Below are 18503 nucleotides of genomic sequence, written 5' to 3' on the forward strand. Positions count from 1 at the left end.
TTAATATTCCTCTGAGGTTTTACTCCAAAATCTGGGTTGTTGTTTTTAAGGCCAATTTTGACCATAATTCCCTTATAGTTAAGTTTTCCTTTTTTTAAAACACCGGCCCCTTTGTCATCTTATGTACCATGTAAATCTGGAACATATTTGAATTCAGTAGATGTCGATATATTTCACTGGATGAGTGAAAAGTAGAACTCATCTTCTGGCTAATATAAATGAAATTTTACGGCAATCCATCCTATCGTTATTTTCATATTTTAGTGTCAAACCAACAGGCATCGTTCATTATTAAAAAAAACAACAGTTTTTAGTCCCGGAAAAGAGCTAAATCAACAACGTTATTTCCTCTGCTGGTATGAAGGCTTCCTCTGTTACCATAATGATACACTACATAGTGAACAGAGCATACTGAATTCCACTAATGTTATGTAGAATGTAGTTATTTCACACACAACCCACCTGACTACAGAAAACAAGGAAGCCTAGGCAGCATAAACACTACACACATTTTAAACATACATTTTTTACAACTGTTCGGGGTCGGGTTGGTGTGTGACCTCCACCTCCATCAGACACTTGCTTCGGTGTTACAACTTTTCAGCAAGAAGACAACAAAACCGTGACACCTCCAAACATCCTCTTTAAAAACGGTGCCACTTCAAAGGGGTCGGGCCCCTAAAATGTGTCTTCAACTTCCAGGAAACGCGTTTCAAATGTGTTGAAACATGAAGTCGAATGTCCAAGAAGTCACGCTGTGGTTTTTTTTTTTTTTTTTTTTTTAAATTGGTGACATTTTAGCACAAACGAGTAGTTACGCAGGTCTGTAATTTGTACGGATCCTGGGTTTAAGGGACTTCAACATACACTTCACCATATAGAGGACACATGGTAGACTTGACTTAAATTTGCATGCAGCCATGTTTATTTTCAGAACTACAAATCTAGCACCCGCCGTCCCTTTAAATAGCTTTTATGCTTCTGTTTCTAATCAGTATTTGCAGATGTGGGTTTGGGACATTCAAGTGGTGAGGTGCTAGATCTGAGGGGTTATGTGGGGTCTTGTGGAATGGCAGGGCCCCCGGAAGTTTCCAGACCATCGTTGCTTTAGCTACCAGAGGAGTATAAATAAATCAACTACTTGTATTTTATGCTGCGTTGGTCTTGTGTTGTGGACACATTGACTAGTAGTGTTCTTTGCATGATCTTAATTTAGGTTTTATAGTTTATATTCCCATGTCATGTGATGTTACATGCAGTTAACGTTATGTTATGTTGTGGTATGTCATGCTACGTTTATGTCATGTGATGTTGTCACGTCATACCGTGGCATGGTAAGTTTGTCATGTCATATTATGGTGTATCATTTTAAGGTAAGTTTATGTCATGTCATGCTATGTCATATCATCTTAAGGTAAGTTTATGTCATCATATTATGTCATATCATTTTAAGGCAAGTTTATGTCATGTCCTGTCATATGGTACATTTATGTCATGTTATGTTATATCATGTTATGGCAAGTTTATGTCATGTTATGGTTAGTATGTGATGCTATGTCATATCATGTTAGGGTAAGTTTACTGTATATCATGTTATGTCATATCTTATGGTAAGTTTATGTCATGTTATGTCACACCATGTTATGGTAAGTTCATGTCATATCATCTTATGGTTAGTTCATGTCATGTTATGTCATATCATGTTGTGGTAAGTTTATGTCACGCTATGGTAAGTTCATGTCATGTTATGTCATATGTTATGGTAAGTTTATGTCATGCTGTGTCATATCATGTTATGGTAAGTTTATGTCATGCTGTGTCATGTTATGGTAAGTTTATGTTGTCATGTTATGTCATATCTTATGTTGAGTTTATTTCATGTTACAGTAAGCTCATGTCATCTTATGGTAAGTTTATGTCATGTCATGTTGTCATATGATGTTATGTGTCCATGTCATGTTATGTCATGGTAAATTAATTCCATGTATGGTATAGTATGTTAAGTTTATGCTGTGTCATATAGTGTATATTGTTGTATGATATGTTTAAGTAATGTATGTGGCATGTTACCCTGTTGCATGACATGTCTGTTACGTCATGTTATGTATCATGAAAGTGTATACCCTCGGATAACCTCTCTTTCAAAAGGCACCAAAACAACAGAATTCCAAAATGTAATTTGGGCTTCATTCCAGTAATCCTGACATCCATGATGTCGGTCTCAAGATTGGCAGCCAAGAAAACTCTGCATGTCGCAGTCGGGATGTCTTTAAATGTGCAGCATTCATTACACAGGCCACAGTCACAGTTATGAACAGTGGAGTGGAGTTTAATTACAGAGAGCTGCCAACACACACAGACACACACACACAGACACACACACACAGACACACCGTTGAATGTTTATTTTGAAACACTTGTATTGTAAAATTAGAGCATTTTAAAAGCAGTTCTAGCATAGTAACACATTTCTTTTTCAGATTTCTGCCTATTTCCACTTCTAACTAATTTGATATGTTTTACGTACAGACAGGGTTGTGATTAAGTTGAATCAAAGCTCAATCAACGACAGTCAAAAAATAAATTGTAAAGGAAACGGTGTTAACATGTATAATTGGAGAGCAGAACAGCTTTGTGCTTTGAATACTTAAACATTTTAGGAATTACAATGATTCACTTGCGGAGCTTTAGGCGAGAAGTTTGACAATAAATATGAGCCTGTTAGCTTAGCTTAGCACAAAAACTGGAAACGGGAAACAGCAGGCCTGGATCTGGGAAACAACATATAATGTGTTATTTTTACCTGCTGGCTCACATGAATACAATCTTAGAAAGGGAGAAGTTGGTTGGTTGCAATCTGCAACCACACTACTAGGTGCCACCAAATCCTACCTACTGTGCCTTTAATATGAAATTATGTTTCTGTTGGTACTAGCTGATGTAAGCACTTATTGCTAAGTGCACAATATGACTGGGGGATGTGACCTGGTAGGAGGTTTTGTAAACCTTCGGACATAGCTAGGCTAGCTCACATTGTGCTAAGCTAAGCTAACAGGTAGCTCCATTCTTTTCATCTCAACTCTTTACAAGAAAGTTACACAAAATGTCAAATTATTAATTTTAAAACATGACACTCAACACTGATCTTATCACAAACAAACACATATAAAAAATGACAATAATATATATGTTTTAAAGTGCTTTGGCATTTTCTGCTTGCTTTCTTTTGACCTGCAGTTTGTTTTGCATTGTTCTGTTCGTTTTGACGTTCAAGTTTGTCTCCGTTTTGTTCACAAGGTTGGGATATTGTTGTGCAGCTTCTTTCAACTTTAAGCTGTTTTTCTCGCGTCTGACTTGCGTCTGGGCAGCTTTCCTCGGGGGAACCTTCCGTGCATTTCCTTTTAAACCAGCTTTGGCAGTTTGTTTGGTGCTTGATGTCACTTTTGACCGTTTCTCGGATTTCCGTCTCAACGTCTTCTTCGCTTGTGCGATTGCCGGCTGCTTCTTTGGCACTTTGTTTCTCTTCCATTTCAACTTATCTGCCTTCCTCATTTTCTTATCAAGCATTTTCCATTTCGGCCTCACGACGATGGTTGTCATGGGCACGGTGGTCGTAATGGGCACGGTGGTCGTCATGGGCATGGTGGTCATCATGGGTACGGTGGTCTTCATTGGCCTTATGGTCGTCATGGGCCCGGTGGTCGTCATGGGCACGGTGGTCGTCATGGGCACGGTGGTCGTCATGGGCACAGTGGTCGTCATCGGCTTGGTAGTCGGCTTCAGCCCATTCGTAGTCATCGGCCTGGTGGTCATCATCACCATGCTGGTCGTCAACGCCATGCTGGTCGTGGTCGTCGTTGGCGTGAGGCGGCTCCCTGACACCGTTGGTTTGGCAGTGAGTTTGAATTTTCTCGGCGGTGGTCTCGTGGGTTTCTCCTGCGTGTCCAGCACAGTCACTGAAATGGCACAGATGTCAGTAGGTACCCACTTAAATCTGCAGCTGCATATAATGTTGCATTTTATAAGCCTGGATTCGATATTTAGCTGCCAAACACGAGCCTGAATGTGTGAAAAGCCTTTTCTATTTTGAGTATGTTTGATGTTAAACGGCGGACTGCTTTTTCAAGCTTTATACATGACCTCAATGTGATTATACAAATGCAAAGAAATGTAGGCATGTAGGCATGGAGGCAGCTTGTCGGTTTACCAGAAGAGTGGCCTTGTTAATCCATTTGAGTGACTTGATCATATGTTGTGTGCATTTTGGTTTCTTTTAGTGTTACAAGAATGATGGAAATGCAAAGGGTAACCTGAGGTGACTTACGTTCCTTCGGGACAAAGGGAAACTTTTTCCCCCTCACTTTTACAGGCAGCGGCTTCTGCTTGCATTTCCCTGGAGGAGCTCTCCTACAAAAAAAACATATTTCTTTAAGTTTTGGGACAAGATATATTTTGCAGATTTGAAAAGAGAAAGGCTTGAATTACTATAACAACACAGAATTTTATTAACAACAATTTAATGTGTCTCATGTTGTAGAGCCTTGAAATTCCTTATCATTGTGAGAAGAATTTAAAAAAACTTAATTCATAGTTTGCCTGGAAAATCAAATCAAATCTAGCACCAAAATAATAATTTTACCTGCTGAAAACGTACAAAATCACTGAGTTAAATTCAGATTTCTCAACGAGAAAATCAGAGATTATATGAGAACAAATGATGCCAACTTTAAATGATTGAATTTGATTTAAATGTCACTGGAAATACCTTAATAAGACATTCAGACTACAGAAAACAAAACGTCATGTAAATTGTGTCTGATACGTCACCTGGAGGGGTCCATGAATTTGAAAACTGTTCCAAAAGGAGACATGGCACTGGGGTAGGAAGTGGCCAAAAAATATAGTTCCCCTAAACACAAAAAAAAACAGACAACAGCTCATGAGTTGTGTTAAATTGGTGCACAAATAAATGCTGTGAGAATGAACGTTACCTGCTTCATCTTCGGCAAACGAGATGATAAACTTGTGGTGTTGATTGATGAGTCCAGGAAACGAGCACGTCTTTGTTGCACCCATGCACACGCTCCTCTCCTTCCAGCTTCCTGTTGTCTTATCTTCCTCCAACGCCATGATGCGCCTGCCAACGAAAGGGTAATATATTATATTATATAATATATTATTGCTGGAAAAGCCACTGAAAAAGCCTGTAGACCATTATGGATAAACTGTATTATATATTAACCAAAAAAAAAACGTTAGTAGAAGAAACTGACATTTAGATGTATGCTAAATATGGCGCTACAAAACATGAAATATTCCTTTTAAATTAACTATGGCTGGTTCACAGCTGCAACAAACAAGTCAAATTTTAAGTTAATTAAATTGTCATTTAAGTTAGTCTGGGGAGTCAAGTGATCAAAAATGCAATTTAAAAAAGAAAGCACAGCTGAGCAAACACGCTGCTCTTTCACTCTTGAAAAGTTTCTGGAGAACACTGTTTGGCTGAGATCAACACAAGTTTACTCACCCGCTCATGAAGTCTCCAAATATGTACAGTCCGTTCAGATTGGGTGATTCACATCCTCTGTACACATATCCCCCCGTCACAGACTTCCCGACATTATGGCTGTATGCAAATACAGGCAGGGTGTCATCTGTCGTGGCAGAGAAAGATGGATTTGACTAGAAGCATCAAAATTAGATCGAAAGCGGCGCATTATGGCAGAAACAACAGGTGTCGCTGCAAAAATCTCAGCAAGACAGAAAATAGCTCTTGATTTCTTCGTTGATCCAGTTCCACATGGACGGAGGATAACTCACTCAGGGAGGAGCTGTGGCACAGCTTCACATCGTAGCACTCGAAGCCTTCTTTGGCTCTCCATCCGTAGTTCCCTCCCTTCACGATGATGTCGATCTCCTCGTAGCGGTTCTGACCGACGTCTCCGCAGAAGATCCGGCCCCTGCCTCGCCGGCTGACCGGGTCTCCGCGGTCCACAGAGCACCGCCACATGTTCCTGACCCCGTAGGCGTAGACCTCTGGGCGGGCTTCTGGGTCGTGGAGGAACGGGTTATCAGGGGGGATCCGGTACTGCTTCCCACTGGAGTCACTTCCATCCACATCGATGCGCAGGGCTTTTCCCAACAGAGCACTCCTGGGAAGGAAGAAGCAGGGTGAGATACCTAATCTCCCAATCTGACGGGGCTGTTGGGCTCAAACCTGAAGCAGCTTACTTGTTTTGTGCGTTGCCATGCTTCCCAAACGGATCCCCGGCTTTCCCGCCGTCTCCGGTGAAGATGTACAAATATCCGTCAAGGCCAAACAGCAGCTGGCCTCCGTTGTGGTTTGCTGCCGGCTCCTCGATCTCGATAATGACCCTGAATGTGAAAAAGAAAAGGTAGAGCTGGAGGTGATATTTCTTGTTTTTCCCGGAGACGAATATCTGGTTGCCATAATTGTTAAGTACGGCTGCAGGTCATGACTCATCCAGGCTTTACCTCTTCAATACAGAAGCTTTCAAGAAAATAACTGGAAGCAGCGACTTCCTCTGCTGGTTGCTAAACCGGAACTTTTTTACACTTTTGCATAGATTAGCAAAGGAGATAAAAGCTGTTAATTATGTGCAGGTTGGTGGATTATGTTACTTTTGGAGATAGCCAGGCTAACTGTTTCATCCTGTCTTTATGCTAAGCTAACCAACCACCCATGTTTACAGCACAGATGCACTAAATTAATATTGATCTTCTCATCTAAGCCTTAACAAGCTTATTCTTAAAAATGTGAAGAAAGCAGCTGCTGAATATTCGGCGATTCAGGCACCTTTAATTTATGCCCATTGCAAAGTTGAGTTTAATAACATTCCCAGAAAATCCTGAGTCGACCCTGAAGTTTTTGCTGCAATCGCATCAAATCAAGAGAACATGTTTATGTCCTGTGCTTGCAGCCCAGAGGGCGTATGACACCATCATGCATGTCTTCATGACTTCAATGTCCTCAGCCAAATGTTGATGCCATAAAACAAAAGAACATAAGGGATCTTTCCACCTGTACCTCTCTGAGTAAGGATCAGCCGTGTTCATGTCATGTTCAGACACCTTCATCTCACTGACTCTGACTTTCTCCCGCTCGCTGTTGACCAGGATGGAGTAGTAGATGAAGAAGCGTCCGTTGTCCCGGTACTCGGGGTGGAAGGCCATGCCCAGGAAGCCCCTCTCGTCCCCCAGCCACGGCGTGGTCATCACCTCCCCGCTCAGGTCCAGGAAGGGCCGCTCCAGCCGGCTTCCGTCGGGCAGGTAAACCCACACGAAGCCCAGCTGCTCGGCGATGAACATGCGGTGTGTGCCGTCGCCGCTGTGCAGCATCAACACGGGGTTCCTGAGGTTGTTGGCCACCTCCGTCAGGCACACCTGGAGACACCCTCGGGGGTCCTCCGCCACCCGGCCCAGGTTGCTGTTGAGGTCGGTGCTCTTCAGGACGTTGGGGTAGCAGTAGTCCTGGTCCGAGAGGTCCACCATGCTGCAGAAGGTGGACGCGTCTCGCTGGGACGCGTCCTGCAGCCGCTGGTTCTCGGTTAAGTATTTAACCACTTGGCCACATGTGCCGTGAAACTGGATGCAGTAGTGGAAACAGAGACCGGGCAGCTCTCTGACGGGCGTGTAGGGGTCCTCGGCGTCGTAGAGATGGGCGGCATACGGAGAGCACTCCTGCAAACACGACAGTACTGATTATCACAGAGAGCGCTGGTAAGGAGGTTAAAATTACAGGGGGCACTTTGACTGACGAGAGGGACTGAACCGTCCCAACTCTGATATTAGACCAAAGCTGACGCATGTAAGTGTCCTCTTGTAGGACAAAGACATATTCAGCCCCCCCGTCCCCCTATGCAGTATGCACGCCACTGCTGGATGTGGAAATATTTGATGAGCTGAGATCTTCCACATCGTTTAACCGGTGCTGCTACAAGCTGTTGGTAAATGGGAATTTAAGCTTTATTATCATTATAAAAACTCTGGGTTGGAGAGCTCATAAGAGTTAATGGTACATAGTTTAGTGAAACGCTCATTTATACAAGAACAAAGTTCCCTCTTTTCATCTAAACTGATTCTGTCCGGCTGTTAAACAAATGTCGGTTTCAATTATATTAAAGAAGTGAATTCAATTATAGTAAATTAAATCAAAGTTGCCCAAACTTAAGTCTCTGTAAATGTGTCGAGCAAACCTTAAATGATGGCTTTAATTAGATTAAACTGAAAGTAATTCAAAAGTTGATAGTTAAGCATCTGAGCAATGTTTTATTCTGTGAAATACAAAAAGAAATTTTTAAAAAGTGCACAGATTCATCAGTAGCATCCTCAGATAACGTGTATTTATTTACCTGGCACATGACTTCCTTCAACATGTCTGCACAGAGCTCGTCGTGCCCCTCCGTCTCCAGCTGGTCAATGATGTCCCAGTATCTCTCCGCGATCACGTTGTCCGTGTTCTGGTCGCAGCAGCCAAACTGCTCGTACTGCGTGCAGAACTCCAGGTGCCACGACGGTTTGAACGGTGGCTCGAAGTCCAGACACTGAGGATGAGCGGCCGCTGGCTGGACCGGAACCAGCAGGACCACTGACAAGATCAGGATACATTCGGGAAGGCTCTTTGGGGTCTCTTTGGATGAGCTCGGACGTGCCACCGTGCGTAAAAACGCGCAACCGGCTCCGCTTGGATGGAGCGCAGCATCCCGCATACTTGCCTCTTTTTTTTGCCGTCTACCCTCGGAAGAGTTTGCTCTCTTTTATGTGCGAGCCAGAATGTAAGTGTGCGCGCGTGCACGTGAATGTATGTGTTACGCGTGCGCAAAAGCGCGGCCTCATTTGTCCTCCCGTGTGGTGTCTCGCCATCCGTCCAATCCAAGTAAAAAAAACACATTGTATTCCCATAATAGTAACAATTTAAACAGAACACATTCGTAATGGCTCGTTAAGTTAATTGTTTTTATATATATATATATATATATATATATATATATATATATATATATATATATATATATATATATATATATACATATTATTCTCAGTACGGGTTTTTCGACATCGCGCACAGCAGGGTACAGTGTCGAGGCATGCAAACATCAACAGACCGCAACAACACAAACTGTAATTTTGTCTTACATTCATGTGAAAAGCGCCTCAGGACATGGAACACGTTTGGCAACAGATGTGCTTCATCCTACTCATCTACAGTATAGGCTACTGTCCCGGCATGCAACATGTCATTTGCATACACTGTCGTCATTTTCTACCGGTGCCAAGGGCAAAAAAAATGAGCATACCGATGTACTTTACATGTATTACATGTACTTTATCAGCCATGTAATCAAGACAAACAGTCTAACAGCATAAATACTACTGTATGTCTCTTTTTTTTTTACCTGTATATGAAACTTTTTTTATTTTGCTGCCCATCTTGGACTCCCTGGGTTAACATATAATACATTTATAACGAATTAAATAAATAGTGGCAACAGTCAATCCTCAGAAAAAATTCAGTAGAAAGACAAATTATATTAGTGTGTTGCAAAAGAGGCAGTAATAAAAATGTTGCCATAAAACCACAAGAAAAAATGTGTGAGGTCAGTCTGGTGTGTTCAGTTCCATTCACATAATTACAGTTATATATACATACATACATTACATGAGTGTTTTTGTTGTCCATCATAGATAGAAGGTGACAAAAAACCACAGCAGTACTTGCAGTATTTATCCAACAGATGGCAGCAAACGGCATACGAGTGCTCCTGAAAGTGGACGAGGAAGCGGAAATGCGTCATATCTTTTTTTATTTTGTATTTGTTTTGGTGAGGAGAAAACGGTCAAGTTAGTAAAAATAAAAATGCATTCTACTTCCGTCTAGACGCTTCAGCTTAAAACATTTACTTAAGAAAATTGATTAATTTGTGCATTATTGTAATCACGCAAACAGCAATAGGTTTGTAAAAACGCGATTGAAATGTATAAGCAATCATAATTACGTGTTTCTGTTTTTATTTAAGTAGGACAACTTAATGTGTACATTTATTTTGAAGGCGGCGTCTGCACGCTTCCGGTCGCATTTAAGCTAACCGTGTTTGTGTTGACGCGCGCAGCTAAGGCGCTGCCAAGTCTTTGACAAAACATAATTTTGCCGAACGTAACCTGTGAAGCGAAACAAATCCAGCGCCATGGCACCATAAAGTGGAAGTATCAGACACGGTTTCGTGCTCGGAAGGTGACCGGAGTCAGTCAACTTTTTCTCCGTGGAGCCGAGACTGCTGCGCCCCCCCCACCACCCGAAACACAGGCGGGCTGTGGACGCTGGAGAAGCTACAATGAGCTCGGAGCACCAGAGCGACAGCGAGGACGCTGACGAGTCGCAGGACAGGCCCAAAAGCGGCACCGCATCCGACAAAGAGGACGACCCCGACATCGACGACTCGGACGTGGACGATGACATCGCCGCGAGGGTCTCCCCCACGCCGCCGGGCAGCAGCGCGAACAGGCCGGAGCGCAGCGCGAGGTCTCCGGCGTCGGAGGAGCGCGAGCCCCGCTGCGAAACGACCGCCGCCGTCCCCGCCGCGCCGCAGACGGGCAGCGGCGAGGGCACCGGCCCCGACATCCGCAGGGGGAATAGCCTGTTTACATCTCTGCAAAACAGGACTATAAGACGCGGGGTGTTTGTGGACCCGGCTAGGGAGAACTTCAGGACAATGACCAATTTGTACTGCTCTATGAATCCGGCTGCGGAGTCTGTCAACCTGAGCACCCAGACCCACGGAGCGGTGTTCAACCTGGAGTACTCCCCGGATGGGTAAGACAGCATGTGTCCTCTATATTTGAGGCCTTTATTCGAGTTCATATTCTCACTTTTGCCCACTTAAATGTTAAATTGCATGTAAAGCACTTGAATTGCATCATTTAAATCCCCCTCATGTCCCCTGGACCAATCCAATGACCAGCTGACTTACGTTGAAATACATTAAACATGTGCTTACAAAGCAAGCCAAGGCATGACTGTTTGAATGTCATTCATTTCTCCAAACAAAAACCTGAAAGTCTTGCAGAAGCCACAGGCAGTGAGCAGCTAATGACTCCACGCAGGCTTTAAGCCTCAGTGACCAGACAGCAGACTAGGAAGTAAATCCTGCAGTGAAACCAGGTCAAGCTGTCTCCGGGTCTATAATTTATTGGGGTGTAACTTTCTTATCTTATCTTTTTAATTTAGGCTCTGCAGCTATGATCTTAACGAATACACTATAGTTAAAATGAGAACGCTGACTAGAAATTGTTTCTGGACACCATTTATTTTCTGTGACCCACCTTGACACTGATCCCAGTCCAGCTCTTATTAAATAAGGCTGCCAGCAAATCAATATTTTGTTCAGGTGCATTGATAATGCACCATGCGATTATATGATCCAATAATAACGCCAATGTTAAACGAAATGTAATATCTGACGATTTTAATGTAAAGAAAAAATGCATTGGACACCCTCCTTTCAAATATTGACTTGATGGATAACAATAATTATATATCTAATTTATAAGTATTTTAAAAATGTTCATAGATCCTTTCTTTCTCCGTCAGGTCTGTGCTGACCGTGGCCTGCGAGCAGACTGAAGTCCTGCTGTTTGATCCCATCTCGTCCAGACACATCAAAACCCTGACGGAGGCCCACGAGGACTGCGTCAACAACATACGGTGCGTTCCTCTAATCGTTAACCACCCAGACGGGGTGCAGGACGTTTAGTGTGGAAACGTCCTGCCTCTCACGTCGGGGGAAAAGGGACCGAGGAGGTCCAAAGCTCAAAGCAGAGGAACATAAAAAGATTCAGGGTGGCTCCGATCGTCTTTTTAGATACAGGCGGCGAAGCTCCTTGTGAGAATGTGAGGTGCAGAGGCCAATAAAACCTCGCTGCTGTCTCCACTGCCTGGACAGAATGTTAAGTGACCCCCTCCTGACCGAGTGTGTGTCCTTGCAGGTTTTTGGACAATCGTTTGTTTGCCACCTGCTCCGACGACACCACTATTGCATTGTGGGATCTCCGCAAGCTGAACTCGAAGGTTTGCTCGCTGCACGGCCACGCCAGCTGGGTGAAGAACATCGAGTACGACACCAACACCCGTCTCCTCGTCACGTCCGGGTTCGACGGCAACGTCATCACGTGGGACACCAACAGGTTTGTGTGGAGAAGGTTGAGAATCAAAGAATATTTTATATTTTTTTCATAACTAGTGGCTGATTTTTGAGTACCGGCTGATGCCGAGTATCGATCCGATAGAGACTGATATTTTGTTTTCATGGCGTAAACATTGCTTTCTTAACTTTAACATAACGTAACAAATAAATACATAAATATAAATGTATTGAATTATTTGTTATTCAAATAATTAATCGCATCCCATCAACTTAGTTAACAAAATCTTCAGAATGAACAGAATTAAAATTCAAGTGTAAACCCTTTTTTTAATGCAAGAAATAATAATAATTAGGACTGCAGCAAGTTACTATTTTCATTAGAGTTTCATCTATTCTTTTTTTGATTCATGAAATAGTGACTCTGAAAAATGTTGGAGACAGAGATGATGTTTTCATCTCAAAACTGTCCATCAATTTACATTGATTGTTAAAAGAATGTAAAAAAGCAAGGGGAAATGTTCTTCCCAGAATCTGCCCATAAAACTCTCTGACTTTCCAACCGCCCACCTTTCCATCAACCGTCCGTCAAATAAAAACTGCATCTTTGCAACTCTGAAAGTGGCGTAAATGTTTTTTTTGGCTGAAATTCAACCACTTTTTGTCTGATGAAGAACAACCCAAAGATGATGAGTTTCTGTAACTCTCGACAAGCAGTTACGTTCTTGTCCTTTCCCTCCTTGCAGGTTCACAGAGGACGGCTGCCCGCACAAAAAGTTCTTCCACACCAGATACCTAATGAGGATGCGTCTGACGCCCGATTGTTCGAAGATGCTCATCTCCACTTCCTCGGGGTATCTGCTCATCCTCCACGACCTCGACCTCACCCAGTCCCTCGAGGTGGGCAGCTACCGCATGCTGCGAGCTCGACGGACGCCCCTCAGCTCAGGTCAGAGCGTCGCATATTAGTTCACTCTGTTTTGCCCCTTTTTGGTTAAGTAATTTATTTATTAGGGACAATGCACAATAAGTCTTGTACAACAAGAAAAGTTGCTTTTTGCCAGGTTGTAGCAGATTGCTCTTTTCCACCTGTGGTCCCTACAGGGCAGGCTGATGGAATAATAGCCTATAAATTAGTATAGAAAGGAAAAGATGAACAAAAGAAGAAAAAACAATTGCTCAAATAGATAAATGTAGTGTTGAGCTGTAATGTTGATGTTAAAGTAATCGTTTTTAATCGTTTTTAGTCACATAAAAATTCAAAATCTTTCAGAACGGATTCATAAATGTGATTTTTTTTTAATGTACCAAAAGACATTTGTCATGATTATCGTCGTCTAAAGGGTGATTAAAAGTAAATAGAGTAAAGACGCTGATTTGTGATTCTGTAGATGGAGGCACGTCAGCGTCCAGGTCAGCTGGAACTCCTCGCCAGGGAAACGACTCCAGCAAAATCCACCCTCCGAGAGAAGGTCAGAGACGCCGTAAAAAAACCTAATAGCCAGTGGCATCCCAGGTTCTGCCGAAGCCGTAAAAGATGAAGAAATATGATGTTGTCACTTTCAACTTTGTGCTCTCGCAGGTATTTCTCCCAGAAACAGCCTGGAGGTTCTGACTCCGGAGATCCCCGGAGAGAGAGACCGAGGGAACTGCATCACCTCCCTGCAGCTCCACCCGAAAGGCTGGGCCACGCTCATCCGCTGCTCCAGCAACATGGACGACCAGGAGGTGAGCGGGCGCTTGCTGTTCTTACATCTGTTTGAAAGATGTGATGCTAAATTTGGTTTATTTAATCATCTTTAATCACTGCACGTATCATCCTACATGATCAATCTGAAGCGAAATGAGATACCTTGTTATGGATCAGTGTGATTAATGACAATCGCATCATCGTCTTCAATCTATTGAGTATGAAATCTCCTCAGTAGGACTGAATAGTGTAGTTATTTTTAACTGAGTTTTTGGTACAAATACTTCAACATTACTTCACCACACATGAACTGTTTTTTTTTTAAAGGTCACAAATTGTAATTGTCTAAACACAAGCAGCCATATATGAATAAAATATAGTCTAAAATGTAAATTATAATCAGGAAGAGTTTGAAGAATAAGTAAAAAATATTACGACTCAAAGATCAGATGCAGAAGTTCTCATTCTCAAATTACATCAGCAAGATTTTAACGAGTAAATGTACCTTCAGTTGATGATTATATGAATCGGTGTCTCGCCGCAAACAGAACGCCACTAATGGTTGGTTGGTGTCGCCCGGCGTCGTGTGACTTTCCAGTGACGACACCAACATGATGAATAGCTTCAGGCTCCACTGTGAGACATCGGCTGCCTTTACATGCAGAAAATATCACTTTTTTTTGCCCCGTTCCTGAAAAAAAAATCCTACTAAGCTGTTAAAATGGCTATTCAAAATGAATATTTCATAGTATTCCGGTATTTGTGCGTATCCATAAACCAAGAACCCGTATCACATTGTGAATATTGTCATATTTGGAATAATAGTGTTTTATTACTCGTGGACTAGATGTGAACTGTGACCCCCGTCTTCCCTTCCTAGTGGACGTGCGTGTACGAGTTCCAGGAGGGGGCGCCCACTCGCCCGCTGGTCTCCCCCCGCTGCTCCCTCCGCCTCACCCACTACATCGAGGAAGCCAACGTGGGCCGGGGCTACATCAAGGAGTTGTGTTTCAGCCCGGACGGCCGGCTCATCTGCTCCCCGTATGGCTACGGCGTGCGCCTGCTGGCCTTCGACGAGAGCTGCGGCGAGCTGGCCGACTGCCTGCCCGTCGAGACCAGCTGCCTCAGGGAGATCCGCTCCATCTACTCGCACAGCGACGTGGTGCTCACCACCAAGTTCTCCCCGACGCACTGCCAGCTGGCGTCGGGCTGCCTCAGCGGGCGCGTCGCCCTTTACCAGCCCAAGTTTTAGCGGGGGAAAAAACGCCGCCGTCGAAGAACAATGCGCTGCAGACCTGGGTAAAGAAGCACCAATCAGAGTTCCTGCACAGATCTGAAGAAAACTGTTTGTGCAACGATTATTTTAAACTAATATATCCAGATTTCTGTTGCACAACAACTATATCTACATAGTAATATTCTTGGTGTCCTTTGTTATAAATAATATTAAAACATTTTCCCCCCAAAAAAACGTATGAATCCTTAGAAACCGTGAATAACATTTCCAAGCACCATAACCCTCAAATAACCTGATATTTGGTATAAATGGAATATTGTGATTATATCTCTGCCTCTACCAGACAATCTGGGATAAAACCTTAGGAAAATATATTTTAACATCTTCTAAACCCAGGTCTGTAGCTGTGAAACAGACGTGTTTATGTCAGTCGATGGGCATCTGGAAAGAGGGGAATTAAGAAATCCTTGACGTGGATTAAAACGTTCGGCCTCTCTTACCCTGAACTTCAAGAAGAAGAAAAAAATGAAAAAAGACAAAGGGCACTTGTAGCTCTGCGAAGCGGACTCCCATCCAGACTGAGCGGAAGAAGGTTGGAAGTCCAAAACCTTGAAGTTTAACAGACGTGACGTCACATTGGTCGGAAAAAAACAACAAACAAAAAAACAAACTGGCTCTTTTTCATACTAAAGTTTAATTTTGGTCTCTAAAGTAGTAGGAAATAAACATTTTGAGACTCGGCACATCCAGATGTCGATGTCTTTGGGACAAAAAAACACTGAAGATGCAAATAAACGGACAGATATAAATACAACAAACAAGAAAAAAAAAAAAACGGCGCTTGTCAGTCCTCTGCTCATGCCTTCTTCACAGGTGCTGCTTCTCTGCTCATACAATCTGACCTTTGACCTCCCCCCTGATATTCAAGGACCTCATCCTCAACGCCTTTACCCACATGTTTCTCTTCGTCTTCCATCTTCCACCCTGTTTCCACCTTCCTTCGTGCTCTTAAGTGGGTTTTTTTATCCGTGTGTTTATGTCGGCTCTAGTTGTTCACGGTGTTTGTTTCGTAGATTCTACCCGATTCACGTTTAGCACTCACTTCTCATTTTTTCATTCACACTTTGTGTGTGTGTGTGTGTGTGTGTGTGTGTGTGAGTGTGTGTGTGTGTTATCTTAAGCCCGTGAACGGAAACTTCATGCCTCCTGGACAAAAAGACCAGCAGCTGTCATGATCCCATTTCTCCAGATCCACATTTCATGTGCAAAACCGCTATTGCAAGATTTTCTTTCTGCGAGTCCGTCTCCGTAGTAACAAAGGAAGATGTCGCCCAGGGCAACGGAGCGCCTCACTGATGTGTTTTTAATCGTTTTTTTGAACACAGAGGAAAATCATCATTTGGCCACACAGACGACACTAGTTAATCCGTAGCTCGCTTTAGTCTTTTCATCTGATTTATTGATGGTAGGAAATGTATAATATTGCCAGCCTCGTTTTAATTTAACAGCTTGTTGACTTTTTTTTGGCCAACATCGTTCGTTTAAAACCTTCGTCGGATGGAATTGTTGCCAAGAAAACATTTGACTTGTTTTTTTTTTCGACCTCGTTACCTCATATTGTTGGTTTCTGAACAGAGTGTTGATCCGCATCAGTGTTTGATATTTCTTTCCCCTCCCGTGCGTCACATCCAGTTTTTTGTAGTTCTAAAGGTCATAAAGGTGATCAGGTTTTTCCCGGATGGATTGCTTTGACTGTTCTAGTATCGGCAACTGTTTGCTTTCGTGTTTGCCAACCGGTGTAGTGTAGTCGCTGCTGAGAGACGAGCACACGCATGGATGTGATGGTGTACTGACTGAGAAAAAGATAGACATTAGCATATACTACTATGCATACGAGCCTTTATGAAATTCTCCTTCCTTATTTATGCCAGGATGTGTGGAACTGTCTGATGCCAAAACATTGTTTTTTGCTTGGACAAGGCAGTGTTTCTCCTCCGTAGTGTAATTGTGAGCTGAGAACTAACGGTGAACATCTGTTGTTGTTATGGGGTTTAAACAAAACTTAAAACATTACATGTGGAAAAAGCTTGGAAGTGTAAAAAAAAAAAAAAAAAAAAAGTTAATTTTTTGGGGTAAGATGAGCAGATTGGACAAACTTCCTTGAATACATCTAAAGCTGAAGCTAGCTGCCAATTAGCTTGACTTAGCTTAGCACAAAGAGAGGAAACTGGGGGGAGACGGCCATCTTGGCTCTACCGTCACCAATTAACCTATTATATCACGTTTGTTTAATCCGTATAAAACAGAAACCACTTTTTTTTGCGGGGTTATGGACCAGACTATTTCTTGGTTGGGACAAGTAACTTTCTGGATTCTTCCCTCGTTGCCTGGCAACCAAATGGCAAAGAACTAGTCTGGTATTGAACCCACGTTTGCGGTTTGTCCATTTTGGTTCTTATACGGATGAAACAACACACTTGTGTTGGGACGTTGTTGTTGTTGTTGTTGTTGTTGCGGTTTACAGAGCCAGGCTTTGTGCTAAGCTAAACTAAGCTAACCAGCTGCTAGCTGTAGCTTCATATGAACCGTCTATTATCAATCTTCTAGTCTACTCCACCCACCAGACGGGGTAAGGAGGGTATTTTTCAAAATATTTGAAAAGAAAAAAAAACACATAATTGTGAAATTAATTCATATTTGAGGGGTGAAAACACAGATGTAACTAATGTCATAATTCCCAGCTCACAACACGTGTTGTTTTGTAATGAGGAAGGATGCTTTTAACACTTTGTACCTCAGTTAAACTGCTCAAAATGTGTGTATTACAGAAACAAATGGAGGAGTCCGTTTCACTTTCAGTTCAGTCAATTCAAGGAGTTTCATCCTCTCTGAAATAAGTTGCAAATGTTAACTCTAGGATGATTTAAAATGTAATTTATAGCATTTATTATATGTGAAATTGACTGAGCTGACGGTTAAAGGACCAGCCGACGTCTATGGATGCTGCTTTTTATTCCGCTTATATTCACATGCTCTTTGGAGAGAAGTGTCTTATCTGCCATTTTCACTCCAGGTTGTGGAAACGAGATAACCGGATTCATTTTGATGAATTTGTTTGTTTTTGGTTCTTCATTCCTGTTCTGGGTTTTAACCTTCTTGTCGTGTGGATTAATTGAATGTTGTCGGTAGTTCTGGTGTTACCTGTCGCCCAAACTGATCACAGCTGGAGGAGGGGTTGGAGGAAGAAAAAAAAAAAAAAAAAGGTGAAAACTTGTTGAATTGCTCGCACTGTTTCTCCCTAAGTGGCTGTACACAGCAAGTAAACCCAACAGTAATACTACAAATGGTACTTATTATCACTGAAATAAAAAGGTTAGCTTCTTTTGCACTGCTGACTGTTTGGTATTGTGTCCGCTGT

General features: G+C 42.6%; 2 protein-coding genes across 2 annotated transcripts; one reads left to right on the forward strand and one right to left on the reverse strand.

The window, feature by feature from the left end:
• Positions 1 to 3075: 3075 nt before the first annotated feature.
• hhipl2 (HHIP-like 2) lies at positions 3076 to 8729 on the reverse strand (the record flags this gene model as incomplete). Its single annotated transcript, XM_084013879.1, has 10 exons — positions 3076 to 3081; positions 3355 to 3956; positions 4325 to 4407; positions 4828 to 4909; positions 4992 to 5137; positions 5528 to 5654; positions 5821 to 6152; positions 6232 to 6375; positions 7049 to 7701; positions 8373 to 8729. 10 exons carry the CDS (start codon positions 8727 to 8729, stop codon positions 3076 to 3078), a joined length of 2532 nt encoding a protein of 843 aa, XP_083870005.1.
• Positions 8730 to 10113: 1384 nt separating this feature from the next.
• wdr32 (WD repeat domain 32) lies at positions 10114 to 18473 on the forward strand. The gene is made up of 7 exons (XM_084013115.1): positions 10114 to 10831; positions 11609 to 11722; positions 12004 to 12201; positions 12905 to 13107; positions 13550 to 13630; positions 13741 to 13886; positions 14729 to 18473. Exons 1-7 carry the CDS (start codon positions 10353 to 10355, stop codon positions 15098 to 15100), a joined length of 1593 nt encoding a protein of 530 aa, XP_083869241.1. The 5' UTR covers positions 10114 to 10352; the 3' UTR covers positions 15101 to 18473.
• The last annotated feature ends 30 nt before the right edge of the window (positions 18474 to 18503 follow it).

This window comes from Eutrigla gurnardus (assembly GCF_963514095.1).
Source record: "Eutrigla gurnardus genome assembly, chromosome: 7".
Classification (NCBI taxonomy): Eukaryota; Metazoa; Chordata; class Actinopteri; order Perciformes; family Triglidae; genus Eutrigla; species Eutrigla gurnardus.

Coding starts and splice junctions, on each gene's coding strand:
- wdr32 (XM_084013115.1), top strand. CDS start 10,353: ATGAGCTCGGAGCACCAGAGCGACAGCGAGGACGCTGACGAGTCGCAG. Junction 13,108..13,549: donor ACGGACGCCCCTCAGCTCAG/GTCAGAGCGTCG, acceptor GTGATTCTGTAG/ATGGAGGCACGTCAGCGTCC. Junction 13,887..14,728: donor GCAACATGGACGACCAGGAG/GTGAGCGGGCGC, acceptor TTCCCTTCCTAG/TGGACGTGCGTGTACGAGTT.